Source organism: Sebastes fasciatus, chromosome 11 (assembly GCF_043250625.1).
Source record: "Sebastes fasciatus isolate fSebFas1 chromosome 11, fSebFas1.pri, whole genome shotgun sequence".
NCBI classification, from domain to species: domain Eukaryota; kingdom Metazoa; phylum Chordata; class Actinopteri; order Perciformes; family Sebastidae; genus Sebastes; species Sebastes fasciatus.
The window spans coordinates 16,861,182-16,882,372 of NC_133805.1; the positions used below are offsets into that span (position 1 = coordinate 16,861,182).

General features: G+C 42.4%; 1 protein-coding gene across 3 annotated transcripts in view; it reads right to left on the minus strand.

Moving 5' to 3' along the window:
* Positions 1–21,191, minus strand: part of ephb1 (EPH receptor B1) — a 168,137-nt gene that overhangs the window by 13,912 nt on the left and 133,034 nt on the right. For 2 of the 3 annotated variants that reach the window (XR_012595862.1, XM_074651198.1), the window contains exons 7-12: positions 20,342–20,504; positions 17,829–17,937; positions 16,024–16,088; positions 11,185–11,373; positions 9,810–10,057; positions 7,791–8,006 (exon numbers count right to left, since the gene is read on the minus strand). Coding sequence is in view for 2 of the 3 variants with exons in the window: in XM_074651198.1 (XP_074507299.1) it covers positions 7,791–8,006; positions 9,810–10,057; positions 11,185–11,373; positions 16,024–16,088; positions 17,829–17,937; positions 20,342–20,504 (990 nt within the window). In the remaining variant the exon portion in view is untranslated. The remainder of the gene's footprint in view (positions 1–7,790; positions 8,007–9,809; positions 10,058–11,184; positions 11,374–16,023; positions 16,089–17,828; positions 17,938–20,341; positions 20,505–21,191) is intronic. The other variant, XM_074651199.1, reaches the window with a different exon arrangement.

Here is a 21,191-nt window from a genome sequence, read left to right on the forward strand (position 1 = left end):
ATTTAATTTGTGGTTCATCATTAATTCCTGGAGTTTACTTTAATCTTAATTAGGGATGCACCGATCCAACTTTTTCAGACTCAAAACCGATAGCGATAACTGGGCTCTGGGTATCGGCCGATACCGAGTACCGATCCGATAACCAGGGTATAATTAATACGCTGTATGCCTCGCTGTGTGGAAGTGACTGGGTTCATTCTTTTTTATGTGTAAAACAACATCAGACTTGACTTAAAAAATGCTTTTCTAACTTTGAAAAAACAAAATGTAACACATAAATACATAGATATGAATTTACTGAATTGATATTTATTATTAAAATGATAAATCGTACACCAGCAACTTGGTAAAAAATCTTCAAAATGATCAGGAATTCCAATTCAAGTGTAAACCCTTTTAATGCAGCAACAAATAGCTCAAAACTTAAACAGGGATTTAAACGTCAGTATATAATGTATATAGTATATAAACATAGAACTGAATTGAATAGATCGGCCCAAATGTCACCGATATCCAATCCAGCTGTTTGAGCCAGTATCGGCCCTATATCCGATCCAGTATCGGTATCAGTGCATCTCTAATCTTAATTAGCCAGCTAACTGCAGCTGATAAAATCGGCTAACGACAGTTGTTTCAGCAAAATCGATGGTCTCTGGTTAAAAGTAAGAAATCGGCAATTATCTACCTCAGTCTGAAATCAAGCACCAATTGTTTTTTTAAAAAGGTGTTAAATCTGCCACCGTCATACTGCATAATGACTGTCCATATGCCTACATTTCACCATCAACAATAACAAAAATATAATTGATTATGTAGACCATATGTGTATGAATTATGCATTTCAGCCGCAAATACAAAAGCAAATTGGCTTGGTCAATAAAAGTTAGTGCAGGACACAGCAGTTCATTCTTGTCAGCCAATTGTCAATCGTGAACTTGCAGACAGTATTTTTACAACTAGGCAACTAGTACACAGCACATATTTTACTGTTATAGCTGTAGCTTTGGGCAAACATTAATGTTTATTCATCTCCATCACGATGCCTAAAATACACCCTCACAGAAAACACTGGCACATTGGCTTATTTTGAAAGAATTCGGTGCAGCTCCTTCAGACTGTTTAGGTTGTTAAAGCTTCTCTGGCTTGAAGGCTGTGAAAACTTTTGTAGCCTTCACGGCTGTACACATTCAATGCTACACAGCTGTGAAGGCGCCATAGCAACCTAACCCTGCATGTTTGTTTTTGTGTGATGTCTTGAGGTTGTTTGTAATATGTGTCCTTCTTAATTACTGTATAGCATATACTGTATAATAATACAACATATAATAGAAATGGCCGTATGTACCATCTAAACGAAAAGCAGGACTCACCTATGGTGATTTTTATGCGTTACTTTTTTGCAAGATATTTTTGTTCAGTATACAATTAGGTTAAGAATTCAAAACAATTCTTCTCATCAAGCATCATCTGCACCTAACTGTGTTCAACCATTAAACAGAAATTTCAATGCCCTCAGGGAAACCTCACCAATAGTCTTCAACATATCTGGTATCTGCTGGCACTATCAAATTAAAACTAGCAAGTACTAAGAACCATGCTAATATTAGTTAATGACCTGGCCCCGTGATTCCTTCACAGAATGTGGACAATAGGAAATTAAATTTTTGACGGTCTTATCAAATTGGGCCAAAATAGGCCTTATTTTCCCTTTAATGATGAGGCTAATATTGTTACACATATTGTTAAAGCTCCTGGGAAAGTAGTTATGAAGGCCTCTTTAATGAGAGCAATGTGTCATCTTAAAAAGATCTTAAAATGCTTCTTATTTGGAAGTTACTGCTTTGGTTATACAACAAATTAAATCTCCAACCTTGTAACACTGCAGTCCGTATTTATATGGAGACACAGGCTCACCAACAGAGAAGGTATCTCTTTCACTGATTTAGTTGTACACAAACCACTTCATTGTGAATCCTGCTCAGATGCAAATGCAGTCCAACAGCCACAGATGGCGAATCAATGCCCACCTTATACTGACTCTGGCAAACACGACAGAAGGTATAAATCAAGGTGGAGTGCTTCGGATGGTTGCTCCCTCTTTGATGCAGCGGATCACGTTACTTTCTTTCTTGTTTTCTGAACCTATACCTCCTCCATATTCATATTCATTTCCCATTCCTGGATATTTTCTGCTGCTGCACTTACCCCACGACTGCGCAAATTAAACTCTACAATCTGAATAAAATTAGCCTGAAAACATCTTAATTAGTTTCAAATACAAAACTGAGAGATAAAAACAAACCAGGGGAGGGTAACATGTTTAGGATTTCGCTGGAAATATGAATGAGCTTGACTGGGCTTCTATTCCCAGCAGCAGCGACTCTAGCTTGGCAGGACACTCGAGTGGGAAGCCAGATGGGGATCAGGCTTGGTCACTGCAGTGGTGACTCATACTTACAGTATGGGGGGTGGGGAAGTGGAGGACCTGTTCAGGAAAGCGTGAAACTGTCTACGTGCTATCCCATATGTAGTCTACGCCCTCCCCAAGCTTAAAAAATGGAGTTGGAAATGGCAACGACATCCAGATCAAACCAATTGTCAACTCATGCATTTAGAGGAATCAGTCCTTCATTGTTTTCCAACACAACTGATACTATATCAAGCTACAGCTGCAAAATATAGTCCGTGAGAGTTGGAGAAAACATGAATCTGAATTTGTGTTGTTCCAACTACAAACTAAAAGAGCATTTTTGGAACTTCAGCAATGTATGCTGTGCATCATCAAAGGGAATCAGTAGATTACATCTTCATTTTACCTAAATCAAGAAAGAAAGACAAAAGCTCTTGATCTTAAAATGTTTTAACAATACAAAGAGTGTAACACGTGTCCATTTTTTACAATGCTGTAGTGTTAATTGCCATGTGGTGTAGTGTGAACTAGAGAGCAAATGTGAGATCCGTATTTAAAGTTGGTCATTTTAAAAATGCAAGCACTATTAAAGGCTTGGTGGAAACAGCTGTCAACTTATCCAAATGCTTTTTAGCCCACATTTTGCTAAATGTATCTCTTTTACATTAAATGTCAATAAATAAATAAACAATATATTTCATTTCATTTTCTGATCTTTGTGTAGATGAACTTGCTGTTTTGCCTGAAATTGGCTGTGGTAATATATAATAATGTCTGCATACAAATGTGATATATTTCAGACAAAGTCCCTTTGTTTGCTTCTGGCTATAGGTCCATATGGACGTGTTCCCATTTCACTTCTTGTTTACGCAGAGACTCTGTCCCCTTAACTTGCAGTGCATAAATATTTCACTACAAGTTGAATAGACAAGCCAAAAAAGTGCATGGGCCTGAAGCCAGAGAGAGAGAGAGAGAGAGAGAGAGAGAGAGAGAGGGGCACGGATGCAAATGGAAAACAGACAAATGACAGAAACAACAGCGCAGTCCACATAGTGTGAGCACTGGAGCGGAGCTGAGAGAATGTCACTCAGGTCACAGGGATTTGACGGATGAGCTTTGTTACTGGCTCTGTGTGACCTCGCCTTTCAACCCCTCTCAGCCTCAATGACACAAACAAACAAGCACACACCTGTATACACACACACACACAAAGAAAGGTACCTAGGGGACATATATGTACCTAGCACAAACACACACTTCTAACCACATCCATACACACTCAGTCACAATGTACAATATGCATCGCGCGTCATGCAAGGCAATGACATCCTTTCCACATCGACAGCTGAGGCACACATTTCTGACCCAAACCTGCCGTCCTCGTGATGGCCCTGTGGCTAAGCTGTGATAGACTTGACACGCTACTCTCACAACGGCAGATTTTACACACACACACAACATATCAACACACACTTGCTCTTTTATCTTAGCCACAAACTGTGCATTAAACCCCAGGGGCCTTGCCCAGATCTCTGACTTTCACTCACCCATGAACACAAACCACACAATAAAACATTACACTGAGTACGCCGTTCTGATGCGCCTTTGTGTTGCGGGAAAAGCCTTGAAATGGAAAAAGAAGTGGACAGCTGGGCGAAAAAAGGAAAGATGGATAAATGGATGCACGGATGGATGGCTCCTCAGATAGATGGATTGGTGAATAAAGAGAGTAATGTGAAAGTCTTCTCGGTTCACCGGGTGCTCAAAAATCAATCCTCTTCTTTTGTCAGGTGAGCGGGGTCACTCACATCTCACCTAGACTTCTGATCATGCTCCTATGGGCTACTTCTAAAACCATGCAACCAATGTATATGTCATCAGGCAGTGATGCAAATACAAGAAAGGCCGCGGTCTGCAATGAAACACCCAGTCTTTAAAGTCTTTAAATTAATTAGCACACATCACCTAAGCAAGACCAGAGCAGTCCGAGCGTTGTCCTGTGAGTCTAATTAATCACGACTTTGGTTAGCAGCCAACAGAGAGGGAGGACGGCCCCCTTCTGTCTGAAACCTCCACAACATCGCTCCGGAGTGAACCCGCATCCAGGGTTAACACAATTACCAGCATGTCCTCCTAACCATACATCCAGCATCACACCACAGGCACTGTAATTGGTGTTCCTCGAATTGCGGGGAAAAATTAGAAAAGCAGTAGAGGGAAAGAGGTGATTAATTTGCTGGAGGAGGAGGTCGATGGCGATGTAAATCACTGCATGTCAGCGCAATTTAATTTTCCGGATTCCCTCGGCCTTGTCTGCCACGCCAGCCTTGCTCGTTGATTGGTTAGCGTCGGGTCGTAGCTGAAGGAGTCAAGGAGTGAAGGGCACCGTGAATAGCTTAATTACAACATAGGACCCTGTGCGAGACCTATATGTGCCCCCACTCCCCACCCACGCTTGTTTGCATGTTCCCCGCCTGAATACAGGGGGATGAGGGATCAGGAGAAGTCTGCGGCAAAATCAGCTACGTTTTTACAAACTGTCCTCATATTAGATGATCACATTTGGTTCTATTTAAGACTTTAACAGGCATATTGACGGACTCTCATTATGCGATATGAATGAAACTGCTCTCTTGATTTGGAAGGAACAAAAATAGTACTGAAGATTTCATCTGGATGCTTATGATAATAAGGCAGCGCTGAGTATGAAAGTGAAACACAGCCAAAGCTTTGATGTGCTCGTTTTAAAATCTCTATCAGTGAAAAAAAAAAAAACACACCATCAAAAAAAATGTCCGTGTGCTGCCATCAAAACAGCTCCCCAGGTTCAAACTTCAAACCTCACCTGCTCTATTGACTCTCCAGATAATGCCCTCAAGGAGACTTTGTTTGCATTAAACAACATCAAAATGCCGACTGCAATCTATAATCCAATCCACCACCTTTTACAGCCTGTTTTATTAGCAAGCTCAGCTGCACCGACAACAGGGATGCTGCTCCTCTTTGTTGCTAAATAAGACCCATTCAGCAAGGTTTGCCCAGAGGGGTCAAGCACACAAAGCCAGCTATTCCTTGGGAGCAATTAGCTCCTAGCCACACCAATGTGAGGCCATGCCTCCTCTGGCCCTTATGACATTTCCTGTTCACGCCTGGGCTACCACCTCCTGCCAATCGTTTACACTCTCTGTACTGTATGTTGTGCATGCGTGCTTTTGCATATAACCTAAAGTAATAAGAGAGAGCAGTTTCTAGCTGAGCACAGCCACAAAGGAGGAAATAAAATAGAAGTAGAGTACATTGTGGGTTTTGTTTCTTCACCTATATTTAGATGAAGACAAATTATTTTCAGAACTCTCTTTTCGTACCTGCGTAGTACTGACTCACAGGCTATTGGGCTGTATGCTTTTGATCTGAAGTTTTGCATGTGTTGAAATACCTCTGAAACTAACTTTTTATGGCATAATATAATCACATTTATTCATAATATATGCCGTGCTACCACAATGCTGTAAATTCACAGTGTATACAATGAATCATTTTCAGAGAAAGCCCCCAAGGCGGTTTTATGAAACAAGTGAAAATCTCTACTCCCAGGCAAGACTGGCAGATTAGGTTGTGTAGGGCCACTGGAGGCTGGTGACCCAAAAAAAGAGGAGGACAGGTAAAATACACGACGTGGTTCAGTGACTTGCAAAATAAAAGGGTAGGGCAGAAATGTATGGTTTTTGTCAGCATATTGATATAAGTTCATACAACTTACAATATATGTGAAACTTAAAAAAATTATACCTTTAGGTAAAATGATATATAGAAACAAGTTCTTTATCCTCTATGGACCAGTTTTGCTTGCACAAGGCCTTATGCCCAGTTCAGACTACACGATATCAGCCCGATTATATCCCGACACAGCCGTCGTAGGGGATCGGGAACGATAAATGTGCGAGTGTTGTGTGCGAAAATCGATTCTCTTATCTCGTGTAGAGTGTCATAGCAGACGACAACCAACGCCACATCTGGGACGCCCCATGAAACACTGAGGAAAAGTCTGACCTTTATTTTTCGTCTTGACACGCCTAGTGTGACATCTCCAAGGACCTGTTCCTTTGCGTTGACCAATCAGGTGCTCTCTCCAGCGCGCAGTCGCAGTCAGGTCACTTGGTAATCAACAAACATGATGAAAAGGAGGAGGGATGACCAATACATCCATGGGGATGCCGAGTGTGCTGCTATCAGGTGGGACAACGAAACTGACTGAAGTATCGACAGCCCTTACCGTCCTCCACAACCGTTTTTTCTTTCTTTTCTTTTTCTTTTCGCAACAAAAGACAGCCAGCATCAAACACAACGCTTCTGTCGCCATGATTGACAGTTGCTTCAACCGCCTCCCCGATGACGTAATAACTTGCGCATGATCGTGGAATACGACTTGCCATGATTGGTTGTGGTCATACGTGTAGTCTTGCCAAGAGTTTATGGCGCTGTGATCGTTAGATCTGACATGGTGAACATCGTCAAAGACAAAAATATTGTGTAGTCTGATCCCGGCATTACTGTCTACAAAATGTAGCAACCCACAATACATTGGCAGTAAAACAAGCACATTTTTGCAGCAAAGTCTCAAAGCAGAGTCAATGAGGTGATACTAGACACATGCACATGGACCCGCACACACACACACACACCCACACAGGCCGTGCGTGTACACATCATCACTTATATGCTCACTCACACACACAGACACTCACGCACAAACTGAGGCATGCCGGGAGTCCTAATGACCTGTGCCGCGTGTTTGCGAGGGCGTAAGAGTGTGTTTTGAATTAGGAAGAGGAGAGGCAGAAGATGAACTAACGATGGCTGCTAATAATTACAGATCTGTAGTGTGGAGGAGTTAATGAGGAGCCAAAGCCTCCCATGATGCCCCAGTAATAATGAATGAGGAGTGTGAGAGAGAGGAGGGAGATGGAGAGAGAGAGAGAGGGGGTGGTAGCTGTCAGTTTGAGAGGCCGCAATGCCCTTTGGTTTCCCTGCACTCTGGGCATGTCAACGAGAGAGGAGCCTTCCCAGAGGAGGCTTGCCTCCACACTAATGAAGATGTGACAGACCTCCGGTCCGTGACTTGCAGAGTATAGGAAAGAGGAGGAAGGCGGATGAGGAAGACAGACAGCTAATATAAAATGAAAGGCACCGAAAAGGTGAAAGGTTGCCAAGACCTTCAAAAAGAATGAGACAGCGTCACGCAGAAGCAACACTCATGAGACTGATGGTTTTAGGATGTTTCGATCGCTGCATATGTTAATAACAAATTGACAACCTGGACGATTACAAGACACATTACATCAGATAAAAACTGGATTAGTAAAATAAAAGTTGTACTCACTAGAGAGCTGGTGTAACTGGGATCAGAGGTGTCATCCTGTAGGTAGCGTGACAGGCCAAAGTCGGACACTTTACACACCAGGTTGCTGTTGACCAGAATGTTTCGTGCAGCCAGGTCGCGGTGGACGTAATTCATTTCTGAGAGATATTTCATCCCAGCTGAGATCCCGCGCATCATCCCCACTAACTGGATCACCGTGAACTGACCGTCATTTTGCTAGAGGACAAAGAGAAAACAAATAAAAGCGGTGATTTAGATATTATCTTTGGCCCGATTAACATAAATGAGAATAGCTGGAGGATAGATAGATGTCAGCTAATATTACAGCTTTTTAATGATAGTGAACTAATTATGTTGGTTTGTTTGGTATTCCAGGCTTGAATGTTGTTATTTCAAATACATACTGTTTTCTATCAGTACAAAATAAATTACATGTTTGTGCTATTTTCTGATGTATTATACAGACAACATGTAGTCTTTAGAAAGGCTGCCCAATAGGACTCCTCTCCAGAATTATAAAGACCTTGTAGTACATCATTATTGCCACAGCCAGAGGGTGCACGCTTATACAGTGGCAATGGAACAAGGTGTGTTGTCAGACCTGGCATGTACATAGGAAATAAGTGGGTGAATCTACCAGCTTTTCACATCTATTTGAGGCTGGAGCAGGTAATTATGTTCACTTATTTCAGGTTTTTTTTTTTTTTCCTGCCCCTCGTTTTTGATCATTTGTTGTTTACACTTTGCTATTACAAAACCAACATCCCAAGCTTGTTTATTCCCTTTCGAATCCTCTTAATATCCAGAGGAAACTTGTATTAGATAAGCAAAATGGATTTCTGAAGCCAAACCTGCCCATTGTAGTTGTTAAAGCATTGTTCCTTTCGAGCATGCAGGCATCCATCTCGTCAGCATCCACGCATGGTGCCCCTACCCCTCTGCGAATGCTCTGAAGAGCAAGCTTTGAACCCCCGAAACACAGTAACAAATAAGAGGGTAAGGGAGATCGATGGAAACACAAGTCGGATGTGGCGGTTAGCAAAGCCAACTTCAAAGAGCCCCTTTAAACCCACCCTAGATCAAAGTGGAATAGAACAGCAATCCATGAGATTGAAGGGGGGGGAAAAAGCGAGTTGAATATTGATTAAGCTGTATGTCCGCTCAATCCTGACTATAAAAGAAAGAGTGAAGAGTCCATTAAAAATCTCCAGGCATTAATGGAGAAATTAAAGGCCGATAGAGCTAGCTAATGGAAATTTCAAATTAAGAATGATTGAAATCATGTTCATTGTCATGAAACATATTCTCTGTTGGCACCAGATAGGTTTAGAAGGCTCGTTCTAATTTGTATTAGGAGGGATTCTTAGCATGGACTCTGTTTCTGGGACAATTAATTTCCAATCAGCTTCTCAGTTCCATAAGGTTTCTATTCAACTCCTGAATATGACTTTTGATCACCCCATTTAACTGTTTGCAACTTTCTATGACGTAGTGCATGTATGTATCCACAGCATAGACTGTACAGAAGTGAAGCCAAAATATTCCGGATACGGGAGCTGCTATCTTGAGATTTTGATGCCAAGTGGAGCCAGAGTCTATGCAGTAGTGATCGGGTGGTGGAGCCGCGGTATCAAGGTCACCTGCCCGAACCAATCGCAAGCCAAGCACGGCCGCAGCTTTTCAGCGAAAGAGACACACAGTTGCCAATCATGACGTCTCACCCCTTTTTTATAGCATCAAATAACTAATTAATCAGAAAAATGAACACTTGAACATACATCAGCGTGATAAACGTGTACTTAAAATGACAGAAACCATCTTCGGGAAAAATGTATTTGATGTGTACTTTGACTTTTTAGTTTGGCCCATGTCTCATCCGCTAACATGGAGGAGGCGGGCTTTATGACTTATACTGCAGCCAGTCACCAAGACACGATCAAGAGGTTTTGGCTTCACTTTTGGAGAGCTGTAATGTCGTCTATCTTTATTCACAGTTTATGGTCCACAGAAATTACTCACCCTTAGGAATGAGTCAAGGGCGCCATTCTCCATAAACTCTGTGACGATCATGACCGGACGGCTCTTTGTGACTACACCCTCCAGACGGATAATGTTCGGGTGGTCGAACTGGCCCATGATTGACGCCTCGGACAGGAAGTCCCGCCTCTGCTTGTCCACGTAGCCTGCCTTCAGGGTCTTGATAGCTACATAGATCTCCCTCTTACCAGGCAGCTTCAAACGGCCCTTGTACACCTCCCCGAATTCACCTAGAGGGGAAAAGAGAGAGATGTGCAGTCTGTCAAAAAAAATTAGAACTGATCTACTTTTGTCTGATCAAAAGGTAATCACACAAAAGATTAGTAGAGCTGACAAGATCTAAATCTATCCATTTATCAAGCTTATTTACATCTCACGTCCCTTGGCAGAAATTATGGATCTTCATTTAGTCTATATCAAGCCCGCTGAGTGTTGTCCAATACTCCTCTAGTGTTGCTCCTTCATAATATTCTTAACAGTGTGGCTCCTCTGACTCACACGATTCATCTATCCTAAAAGCCGGCCAAGTGTCTCCGTATTCCCCAATCAGAGAATAACAGGCAAGCACTATCTGGTAAATATCTGGAACCCGTTTGATTAATTATCACCACCTCGGTGTCCAGCAGAGACGCCATGCAGTGAAATCAACAAAAACGGAAATCTTTAATTAGTTAGTCCCCTTGCATCCTTACCCCTATCCTATCTCTGTCACTTCCTCACACCTAGCTTGCTGAGAAGACCGGTCCGCAGGAGAGCTATTCCAGGCCCTATTCTCATTACCAGGGGTATTTTAGCCTATGTATGAACCAACACATATGGTTTCAGCATGGCCTTCCTGCTGTAAAAAAAGGTGTGCCCTATCCCAAGGAAAAGACATGTTGGAGACAAGTGGACATGTTAAGTTATTTTAGCCTCCTATATGCTCAGAATTTACTTCAAAGCAATCAGCCCCTAATCAGCAGTTCATCAATTTGAACAGACGTTTTAGCGATAAATAAAAAGACAAGGAAAGAAGTACAGAAAACAGAATCTACCTATTTTACATGTCAGGTAAATGAAAGGGGCAAGGGAAAACATGTTAGAGAGCAACACTAATAGGCCCCAGAAACAGAGAAGCGCAGGGAATAGGCCGCAAGGCTTGAGTTATTTCTAATGCCATTATGTCCCAGGGTAGCTGGCCTATATGCTGCTAGTGCTCTTGACATGGGCCCTTGACATGTTCCCATCTGATGGGGCTGCCAAAAGGCCTAGGCTTTATGACCTTGAACAGATGCAGGCTTAACTTGTTTGCGCTCAAGCACAGACATATGAATATATAGCAATCCTCACGTACACACATACACCCCGTTCTCCATACCTGCACCGATGACCTCCTCGATCTTGACGGTGGAGACGTCAATCTCCTTGGCGAATTCTCGCACAGCCTCGTTGGGGTCTTCGTAGGTAAAGGGGTCGATGTAGATCTTCATCCCCGGGGAGCCTGAGAAGTGGGTCGGGCAGCCCAGTGGGGAGGGGCAGTTAGACATGTCGGCTCGCAAAGAGAGTTCTAGAACAACCAAAGTGCTCAATGAGCTTTAAAGAAGAAGACACTGTTCTTTTTTTTTTTTCTCTTTGGCTAATGTCTACTGTTAACAATTGATGAATGCACTTGCCCTTCAAGTCGTAGCTTAAATCACAGAGTGACACAGCATTACTTACAATCACTACAAGCTCTTAACAGTTTGTAAATGATGATAACTCCATTTGCTCTATGGTCCTCCTCAGAGACAGACAAGAGCACTACAGTATGCAAATGAATATTAGCACGCATTAAATAATATAGGTGTATTATGACAGGAGCCTCAGTTACCAGTAGAGCAGACAACAAAATGGTGGTTTGATGATTCAGTACTTGGAATTGGGAAACAGACCAGAAAAAAACAGAGAGAGAGGAAGATGAAGGGATGAGGGTTTAAAGAAAAAGTAAATGTAGACAGATTTTTTTTTTCCCTTTTATCCCTTACCCTAGCAGCCTTTGCTCTTTGATAGTGGTAGAACCAATTTCCCCACAGCCTTTCCCTATAGGAGCTCATAAAGAGATAAAACCACCGTGCTATCAACTAGCTCTTTATGCTGTTCTGCAATAGGTGACTCAGTTCACAGACTGGAGATGTGTGCAAACGGAGGAGAGATTGTCAGTGTTGACAGGCCGGGGCAGGGAGGACTGCCGGAAAAAACACTTGTAAACAAATTCAATACACGCTGCCACAAGACGGACATTACGGCGAGCTAGCAGACGTCAAATCATCATCTCTACAGTGACACCCAAGGGCAGCCCTCTCTCTCAAAGCTGTTTAGTCAAAACCTTGGCAGCCATGATTGGAATAAACCCATCTCCATCAAGTCAATTTGTGACTGCTCATTTGCATAAGCCACATAGAGAGAGGGGAGGGGTCTCCAGAGACACAAGGAGGATACGGTCTGGTCTTGGGGGGATCAAGGTGCCTCACCTCGCTCTCGACTAGAAGCTGATTCTAGTTACCGCACTAATTGCCTTGAACCCTGTCTGTGTGAACGTAATTGCTCATTAGCGATTCCATACAGATTGGATTCAAGTTAATCCATCAGAGGGTTTGCAGCTTTGCATTCCGTGAAGTCGTTCTATTTACAAGTGTCGCCAAGCTGCTCGCGCAGCAGCACCACTGGGTGGGACTCAAAATCTCAGCAGGGACAACAAAAAAACATATGAGAACAAAAGCGCTCTAAATCTCACGCACGTCCATGTACACATATGTACACCCATTACTTTCTAATTCACAGTCCAGAGCCCACGTTCATATATAATTTAAAATGCAAACAGTTTATCTCCCTCCCTCCCTCCAGTACAGCCCTGGCTAGCTGAACTCATCTTTTTATGGCCATCAGATAAAAAATAGATTCCTGCTTCTTTAATATTTCATAAGTCCTTCATTTGAGTGTATGAAGCAAATGTATCCAAACGTCACTTCTATTTTTACCCAACAAAACAACAAGCCTGTTGGGAGCGAATGCACGGCTGCTGCAATGACTCATGGGCATATAACACATAACTTCATACCTTTTTAGATTACATGGCCGCATAGAACTTAAATGGGACAAATGGTCAAACTCATGAATTTAATGAATTTGGATTACGTATCCAAACAAAACCCCTAGGCTACGACACAATTGCTAAAGCGGTTAAGGGTATTTAGTTGACCTGAATTATAAATGACAGTTTGCTGCACCGCACTTAACCATGTTATTTTCACCAATGTCCAGCATTTAGCCTGTTATTAGTCTGGCCTGCTCGTTTGCTGAATGGCCCTAATGTATCCACAAATCAACCGTGAGGCAGTAATGCTTACATTCATCTATTACTGGCTATGGGTACAATCAAATTACCGCACAGAATTTACTTATTGCCTAAAGACAAACAGCAATGTCAGTAAGTGAAACAGTTGCTTCAATGACGCTCATCTTTTTAAGTTAAAGGAATTATTTAATGTTAATGTTTAATGTTAGTCTTTTACCAGAGAAACATAATTTCTTCTAATTCATTTTGCATGACAATATTTGTAATTTAGTAATTTCATTATATAGTAATTATTTGTTTTATGTGATTTATACACTTTGAAAAATTAACACACACAATTTCAGGACACTGAACGTCTACTAGTGAATACAGTCCCATTTCAAGTCAGCCCGAGATGCACACTAATCTATTCTGTGGCTCTGTGAATTATAATGAGTTGAGTTTATTTCCCATACACAAACTAATTATCCATCGTTTGATGTCAGAAAATCATTTGTCAGACAGACACACTGCAGCTTATTAGCATGGAAATCACAGAGGGGATCTAAAAATTGTATGGGATTAACAGTCACATTTGTATTGATGTTAGTTCGGGTTTTTCCGGCATGCGGTTTGACCTATAATACTTACGATGATAAAGGTCACAATATTCTACTGATGCTTCTGTTTATGCCTACTCACCGAATTCTCATGTATGAAAGCAGTACGCTGTGGCAAGAAGCGACTGAAGTATGAATATATTTGGCATCTAACAATAACTAGATCTGTTAAATGGGCTTCCAAATCCCATTCTCATTCAGTGTGAGCACCAGATGCTGAAGCACAAACAACAGCTGAAGCTACAAAGTGACAAACAGGGTTCGAACATAAGTGATTTAAAGATGTGTTGGTAGTCATATGCAGAGAAGCATTGGGGCATACAGTAAACATGCAGCGCTTAGAGACGTCTATCTGTTAATTAGCTGGTGTTGACGGGCTGTTAATGTGTGGAAACGACTGAAAGGGAATAGATCCACTGAGAAAAAAAATTGTAAATGCTCTAACGCAGTGAGGTGAGTACAATATGTTGGGATGATGATACTGACGATGCGTTGATGTGTGCAATTGAAGCGAAACAAAATCCTCCAGGCCACACACTTGATTCATGATGCGTGTGTTCATGCGTGTGTTCCAATCTGCTTGTCATGACATCCCACCCAGCGTTTGGTGTAATGTTAGAGGTCTCATTTTCATAACCACGGCAACACTACTGGATTTACAGTATGAGCAGCATCCCTCTTGACGCCTGTCACATTAGGTGGGCTGGGAAATGAAACGACATCACCTGACGTGTGTGGCAACAGCTGGAACAGTAGGCAGTCGGGTGAAAGCACATTTTTGGAGATTCACCCAAAACAATATGGCTGAGCCGCGTTATTTAATTGTTGCGTTGAATACCGTAATTATAAAACTGCCAGTCAAATCTTGAGAGAATAGAAGACAACAATGCATCATGGGGTGGGGGATTACTTCATGAGTGTTGGCGCTGTGAAGGTTGAAGGAATAAACCTATGAATAGGATCCCTTATCAGCGTTTTATTTTCCTCTCCACTTCAAATTGCTTATTTGATGATTAGGGCTGCGAGCGTCTCTGATCTTTTGTTTATTTCCACCACTCATGTTAATTGCATTCGGTTCCCCCCAAAGATAGCCTTGTGACAAAACCGACTGTTCTGCCCACATCAGGTTTAATGAGCCCCGGGCTGCCACTGCTGCAGCTTTGACACAAAGTAACTGTGTTGAAACGCTTTGCAGTGTCAGGCTCAACAAAACTCTATCCCCTCGAGTGAGCCCCTTTTCAGACTGCTAGGTCGGCAGTACACAGGGCTTTCATTTGAGGTACAAATCTTTGTGTGTGTATGTGCGTGTGGGAGGTTATGTGTGTGTCCCTCCAGGCTCCTTCCCCTCATCAGTCGGTGCCAGGGGAGCGCTTGAAACATGACTCAATCACGGCGATCGTACAGCCCTGAGAGATGACTGTCAGTCAGTGTCATTGTGTGAAGGAAGGAAAATGTCATTTACATCCACAGACGCCTGCTACCTCGGGTAATTTGTCTTTTACCTTACCTCCTTTACATTAATGCATTATGTAAGAATACATGCTTTACCTACAAGTCCTATACCATGCATAATATGACAGCACTTCGACTGGACAAAGGGGAAAATATCAATCAAGTAGCAAATATATATATTTATATATATGTATATATAATTATTTTATGTACCAAATTTGAGAGGACATATGCTTTTGTGCTTTTTCCTTTTCCTTTAGTGTGTTATATAATTTTGTGTGCATGTAAAAGGTCTGCGAAGTTACAAAGCCCAAAGTCCACGCCAAAAGGAGTTACTTTGCCCCACAGAAACACTGCTCCTGAACTGCCTGAAATGCCTCGCTTGAAGTCCTACCTTTTCTTCCGTAACGTAGTGATGTCACCAAGTAACACATTTGCATAAAACCTGCCTAGTGGCTAGTTTGGCACGCCCTCAAAAAAAGCTAGATGGAGCGGAGCTGGAGCAGAGTCCGAAGAGTTTGGTTCGGTTGACCAATCACAACAGAGTGGGACAGACTGAGGGTGAAAAGAAGTGCTGCAACACAGCCAGTATGAGAAAAGTAAAAAGTGTTTTTTGAACATTGAAGCATGAAAACATGTAAATGAAATTGAGCTTAATAGGTCATCTTTAAAGATTGGATGCAATTTCTATTAGGAGTGGTGAAAAGCACTGCTCTCCTTAGGCAGAAATCTGCCAAGTAGTCTTTGAAATATCCAGCAAATTAACAGACAAACAAAACATATGGGACTAACCACTAGCTTATAGGAGCTGTAAGTGTTAGCGTTGACTCACCTCTTCCTGTGCTGTAATGTTGCAACTTGTCACTGTACACCGCCTCCTTGGTGTATGCCCTTTTCCTGAGGGAGCGATGAATATTGAGAGAGAGAAGAGAGAGAAAATGAGAGAGATAGAGAGAGAGAGAGATGACAGGATGAAAGGATGTGTAAACGAGGCCTTATTACTCTTCATGTTTCTCTGTATGGCCTAAAAAATGACGTGGCTGAAATTGAATCAGTTGCAGAGGGTTAGCAATGGCAAATGAAGTTTATGAAAATGAGCTGATTTTTAATTAGACCTTGATAGGATCTCTCTGCTTTTCATCTGTCTCCTCTGCCTCGGCATCAAAAGAGCCTGGGCCCTTTTGATGAACACTTTACTTGCTCAAAGTTGCACACAGCACTGCAGAAAAATCCAACTTTCATATATTTAAAGCGGAGCAAGATAGGAATGTGACAATGTGACAAACTGCGGCAAAATTAAATTGGCTTGACTTAAGTGACTTAACGGGGCAAAGTAGGAGTTGTTAGGTTCTCTGTGGAATTGAATATTCCATTTAAAATGTGTCAACTTTCTTTTCCGTCAAATTGATTGCCATTACTAAATGCTCTATCTATGAGTTTATGTGAGGAGCTCACACACTGTGTGTTCCAAAGTATGACCTGGGGATGTGGCTTTATCGCTAATGCAGTATGTCTCAAAAACATACTGTACTGGATGAGTTTGAGTACCAAAGAATGTCAGTAATGTTAAGACACATTTTCCAGATATATCACAGTGGAACTTTGCTGTGACAGAATGTTTTATATGCAAAGTAGTCATATATGGTTACATTCTGATTAAAAAACTGTGTAAACATCACAACGCGATGGAAATGCACTGTTGTCAGGCCTTTAAATAAGCTTTATCAGTCACTACAGGCACCATAGATGTGGGTCAGTAGGGGCCTACTACACCCCATATTAGGTTTTATCATCTATTCACATGGTAGATCACCGAAAGAAGGTATAAAAGCACATGATAATGGGGATCTAAATAAACAAACAAAAACATGACAACGACCTCTAGCAACTGTAGTAATTATGTTTGGAGCAGAGGCTGAAGTGAAGCACTGTAAAATTGACAGCATGAAACTCCATATAGGCTGGATCACAAAATACAGAGTTTTCACCCAGGTAACCCTGTTTGAAACCAACAACATGTAGTTTCACTTTTAAAATGCAGTTATTTTAAGATAAAACACAATGTTTTTCCCTAAACTCAACCAAGAGTTTTCATTGCCTAAACCTAAAGAAGTTGTACTTTTGTTGCCTAAACCTAAAGAAGCCTTTTTGTTTGTGTTCAAAACATAACGTTTCATGCAGTTTTACGTGTTAGAACGTGTTGCTTTTAAGTTTCACTTTAACAACGTAGTAGGCCTTGTAGGCCCCTAATGATCCACATCTATGGTGCTTATAGCAACTGATAACGCCTATTTAATAGCCTGATAACAGTCAAATCGGGTGTTGAGTAATCCATTTTCATGCTGTGTTGCCATTTGTGTTCCAATAGTTATTGGCAAACAGGGGAGCATGCAGGGCTTCTGTATTAGATAGCATAGTGTTCATGTTATTATGTCCACCCCCTATATTTGCTACAGTTCCCCTGTCATTACGAGGGCAAAATCGGGCTAGATGTGTTGCTATGTTTTTCTTGGGGAGAAATATCAGTTTAATATACAGTAAGTTTATTTGGGACAAATGAAGCAATGACGTCATGAACTTTGCAGCAGTTTCTTTCTGCATGCATCGCAAAAGAACAAAAAGTGAAAATGTGGTTACCTGCTGCACACGATGGAGATAGCAACAAGGGAAACAATAAAGACCACTCCGGCTGCTGCTGACCCCGCAATCAGAGGAAGCTGTTCCCTCAGCTCAGACTTGAAGTCATCTGGGTTGCACAAAGAGAAAGACAGACATTGAGAATGGCTTAGGTAGAGCTTATTTAGAGGTGTGTGTGTGTGTGCATGTGTGTGTGTGTTCGGAAGGTAAAAGGATAGACGGGGAGAAGGAGAGCCAGAATGGTTAGACTGGGTGTACTGATGGATAAAGAAAACATATAGATCTCTCTGCTGAGCGGCGCTGACTGAAATCCGGTGAGCTTTAGCGAGACTGACTGACAGGTTGTGTTTGATAAACCAGGAGAGAGACAGGAAGACAGAGAGTGACAGAAAAGCATAAAACTGATGGTGAGAAAGAGCGAGGGGGGGCCTCTCTGCCTTCTACGCTGCAATACCTGTCAGAAAGGAGTGGACGAGAAAGTGCACCTTGGAATGTTGTTTCTCAGGTGTTGAAAAGGACGCTGTCTATTGCCAAACACACACAGCCCAAACATGTTTTATGTACATAGCCGGGGCAGGCTGCTGGTAGTTCTGAGGACAGCTTAAATGCCTGCCTAAAAAGTCCACACAGCAGAATCTTCAGTTATCTTTTTGTGTGCCGGTCTTCCCGCGACTTTGACACCAGCAAACACTGTAGTTAAAGCAATGCCGGATTTAGCATGCTGCAGGCAAATCAGCAGCTTCCAAATCCAATCCCCCGTGCAGAATGGGCCTATTGGATTAAAGTGATAAAGGGAGAACTAATGCATTTTCGAAGCGGTGTGAGAGCCGGGATATATGGGGAAACTCAATGTGACAGGAATTGCTCACTCTTTTAACTTGCACATTTATCAAGTGCGTTTCAAGCAAACAGTGTGAATGATGTTCCGGCTCCTCGAGCTTCCAGGCAGTCTTCCCGCTCTCTTTTGATGCACATTTAGGCGTGAGAGGTCCAGATAAATCTCCCCTTCACCCATATGAGAATGGTGATTTTCCCTGACAGCCAGAAATCACGCAGCTACCTGTTCCTGCGGTAAATAGACTCCTATTACAATCAGTTAGTTAGCGGGGCCTCTCAGCCCATTAGAGAACTGTAGAGCTGTGACATCAGTAACCCTACTGATGGACCAATCGCTTCTTTTTCCATCACACCTGTCAATCAAGTCTGCACTGCTTGTGTGTTTGTGTGCCGCGGTGGCAAAAGGACACCTTGCGGAGGTGTATGAAAACGTGCCGACAGGAAGACAAAAGGGATTACGTGTTTCGAGAACAGACACGGAGGGGGAGCAGCAGTTTTTGTGGCGAGGTGGCGTCTTCATGAGACAGTGGAGCAGCCTGACACGGGGAGGGAAGAAACCGGCAGAGGGGCAAGAGGTGGAGCCGTGGGTGTGATTGTCAGCAGTTCTCTAGCGTCTGCTGCTAATTGCCTTGACGAATGTCGTGCTGTGGCAGCGAGCCAACGGATGAACCGCAAACGGTGTTTGTGTGAGCGAGAGCGTGCGCGTACATTCGGGCGTGTTTGAGGGAAAGATAATTTGCGACCGTGAGGGTGATGCAAAGGGGCCGTGACTGTGCCACTTACATCTGCTCTGCGCAGGTAAGTAGCCACAATGATCACCTTCATCATCATTATTATCCCTCCCATCTTCCCCTCCCTCAAGATCATCACCGTCTTATTCATCATTATCATTAATGCAATACAATATGGAAATGTCACTCCTGTATTTGACACGTTTAGTAGGTAGTAGTCTAGTAGTCCAGACAGGCACAATGAAGCATGCACTTTCAGATCCAGTCAAATGTTTAATCCATCCAGACGGAATCATGCTGTGTTAATTTTAGCACTGATTTTTACTGCCTTGGCAAGTCTATGAAGAAGTACTACATGAAGAAGTGATCAACCCTGCACACACACCTCCTTGCACTTACACTAATAAACTTAGTTCCACAACCTTGCCAGTGCAGCAGGTGTTGCGGCTCCTCTTCAGCCCCTTCCCTCTCTCCAACAATCCAGCCCCCCCACCCACGGCAAAAAATTAATCTCATCAACTACTAATCACAGCTATGCATTCTGGGACGGCTCTCCAGCAACAGAAGGGCCGGGTGAAAACCAATTAGCTAAGCATTTTGGATCAAGCACAGTTAGTTGCACAAACAAAAGACACTCAGCGTTCTACATATTCAAGGCACCCACACACACAGACACACACACACACACACACACACACGCACACACACAAACACACAAACACACACTCAAACCTGAAATTAATTTAACTGTAGAAATAGAAATGCAATCAAACATTACGGTTCCCGTCTATCTCACCTACTAATAATAATGCAACAACAAATACAAAGAGCGACAAGAGAAAGAGTTAGGGTGTGTGTGTGTGTGTGTGTGTGTGTGTGTGTGTGTGTGTGTGTGTGAGTGTGAGAGACAGAGAGAGCTGTTTCTCCTGGCTCGGCGATCCTTACCATCTGTGAGGGTTTGGAAGCACATCTTGCTGCTGTATTTGCCAAAGCCAGCCACAGTCCTCGCCCGCACCTGTACCACATAGACTGTACCCGGCCTGAGGCCCTCCACGCGTGCGGTGTTAGTTTGGCTTCGCAGGATGGTGGAGTTAATCTCGGCATGGTCCTAAAAGGAGCAACGGGCACACGGGAAGCAGGTTAGAGATGGCTTACAGAAAAGATGTCAGCGGGAAAGTGTGTAACCGCACAGTTAAAAAAAAAAACTCTAGCTCCAGTAGTAGTAGTAGCAGGAGTTTGACAGTGAGACAAGAAACAGACTCATCGAGCGTTGTATATGCAGGAGATAAAGAGGACCAAATTTGGAGGAATCATTTTAGGCTGTGTATATTGTAGTTGTTTTAAACCAGAGATACAGGAAATGTAGTCTACTTTTGATAAACAACACTGACAGAGTTCAGATGAAAACAGTAGATAGTAGAGAAAAACGAAAGACAGAGAACAGTTAAGGGTAGTGAACTCTCTTAAAAATGATGTCTTAAGGGCCCATTTAAAACAGCAAGATGTAATTTGTTTCTTCTCCCAGTTTTTGATAAGACTTTGGTCAGTTTGAACTTCAAATACGCAACACTGCAGCACATAAAACACACCCACAAGAAGCACACCACTCCCGCAAACACACTATAATTCCCATTCACACAGTAACACACACGTAGCACAATATGGTAATTAAAGGCAATCAGTTTCTTGCAAATTACAAAGAGCAATAGCTACTTCTGAGCAGTAATAGAATAGCATTGCATATTTGTCTCCTCAGATGTGCTTTATGAGGCAGTTTAATTACTGCAAGAAGTTT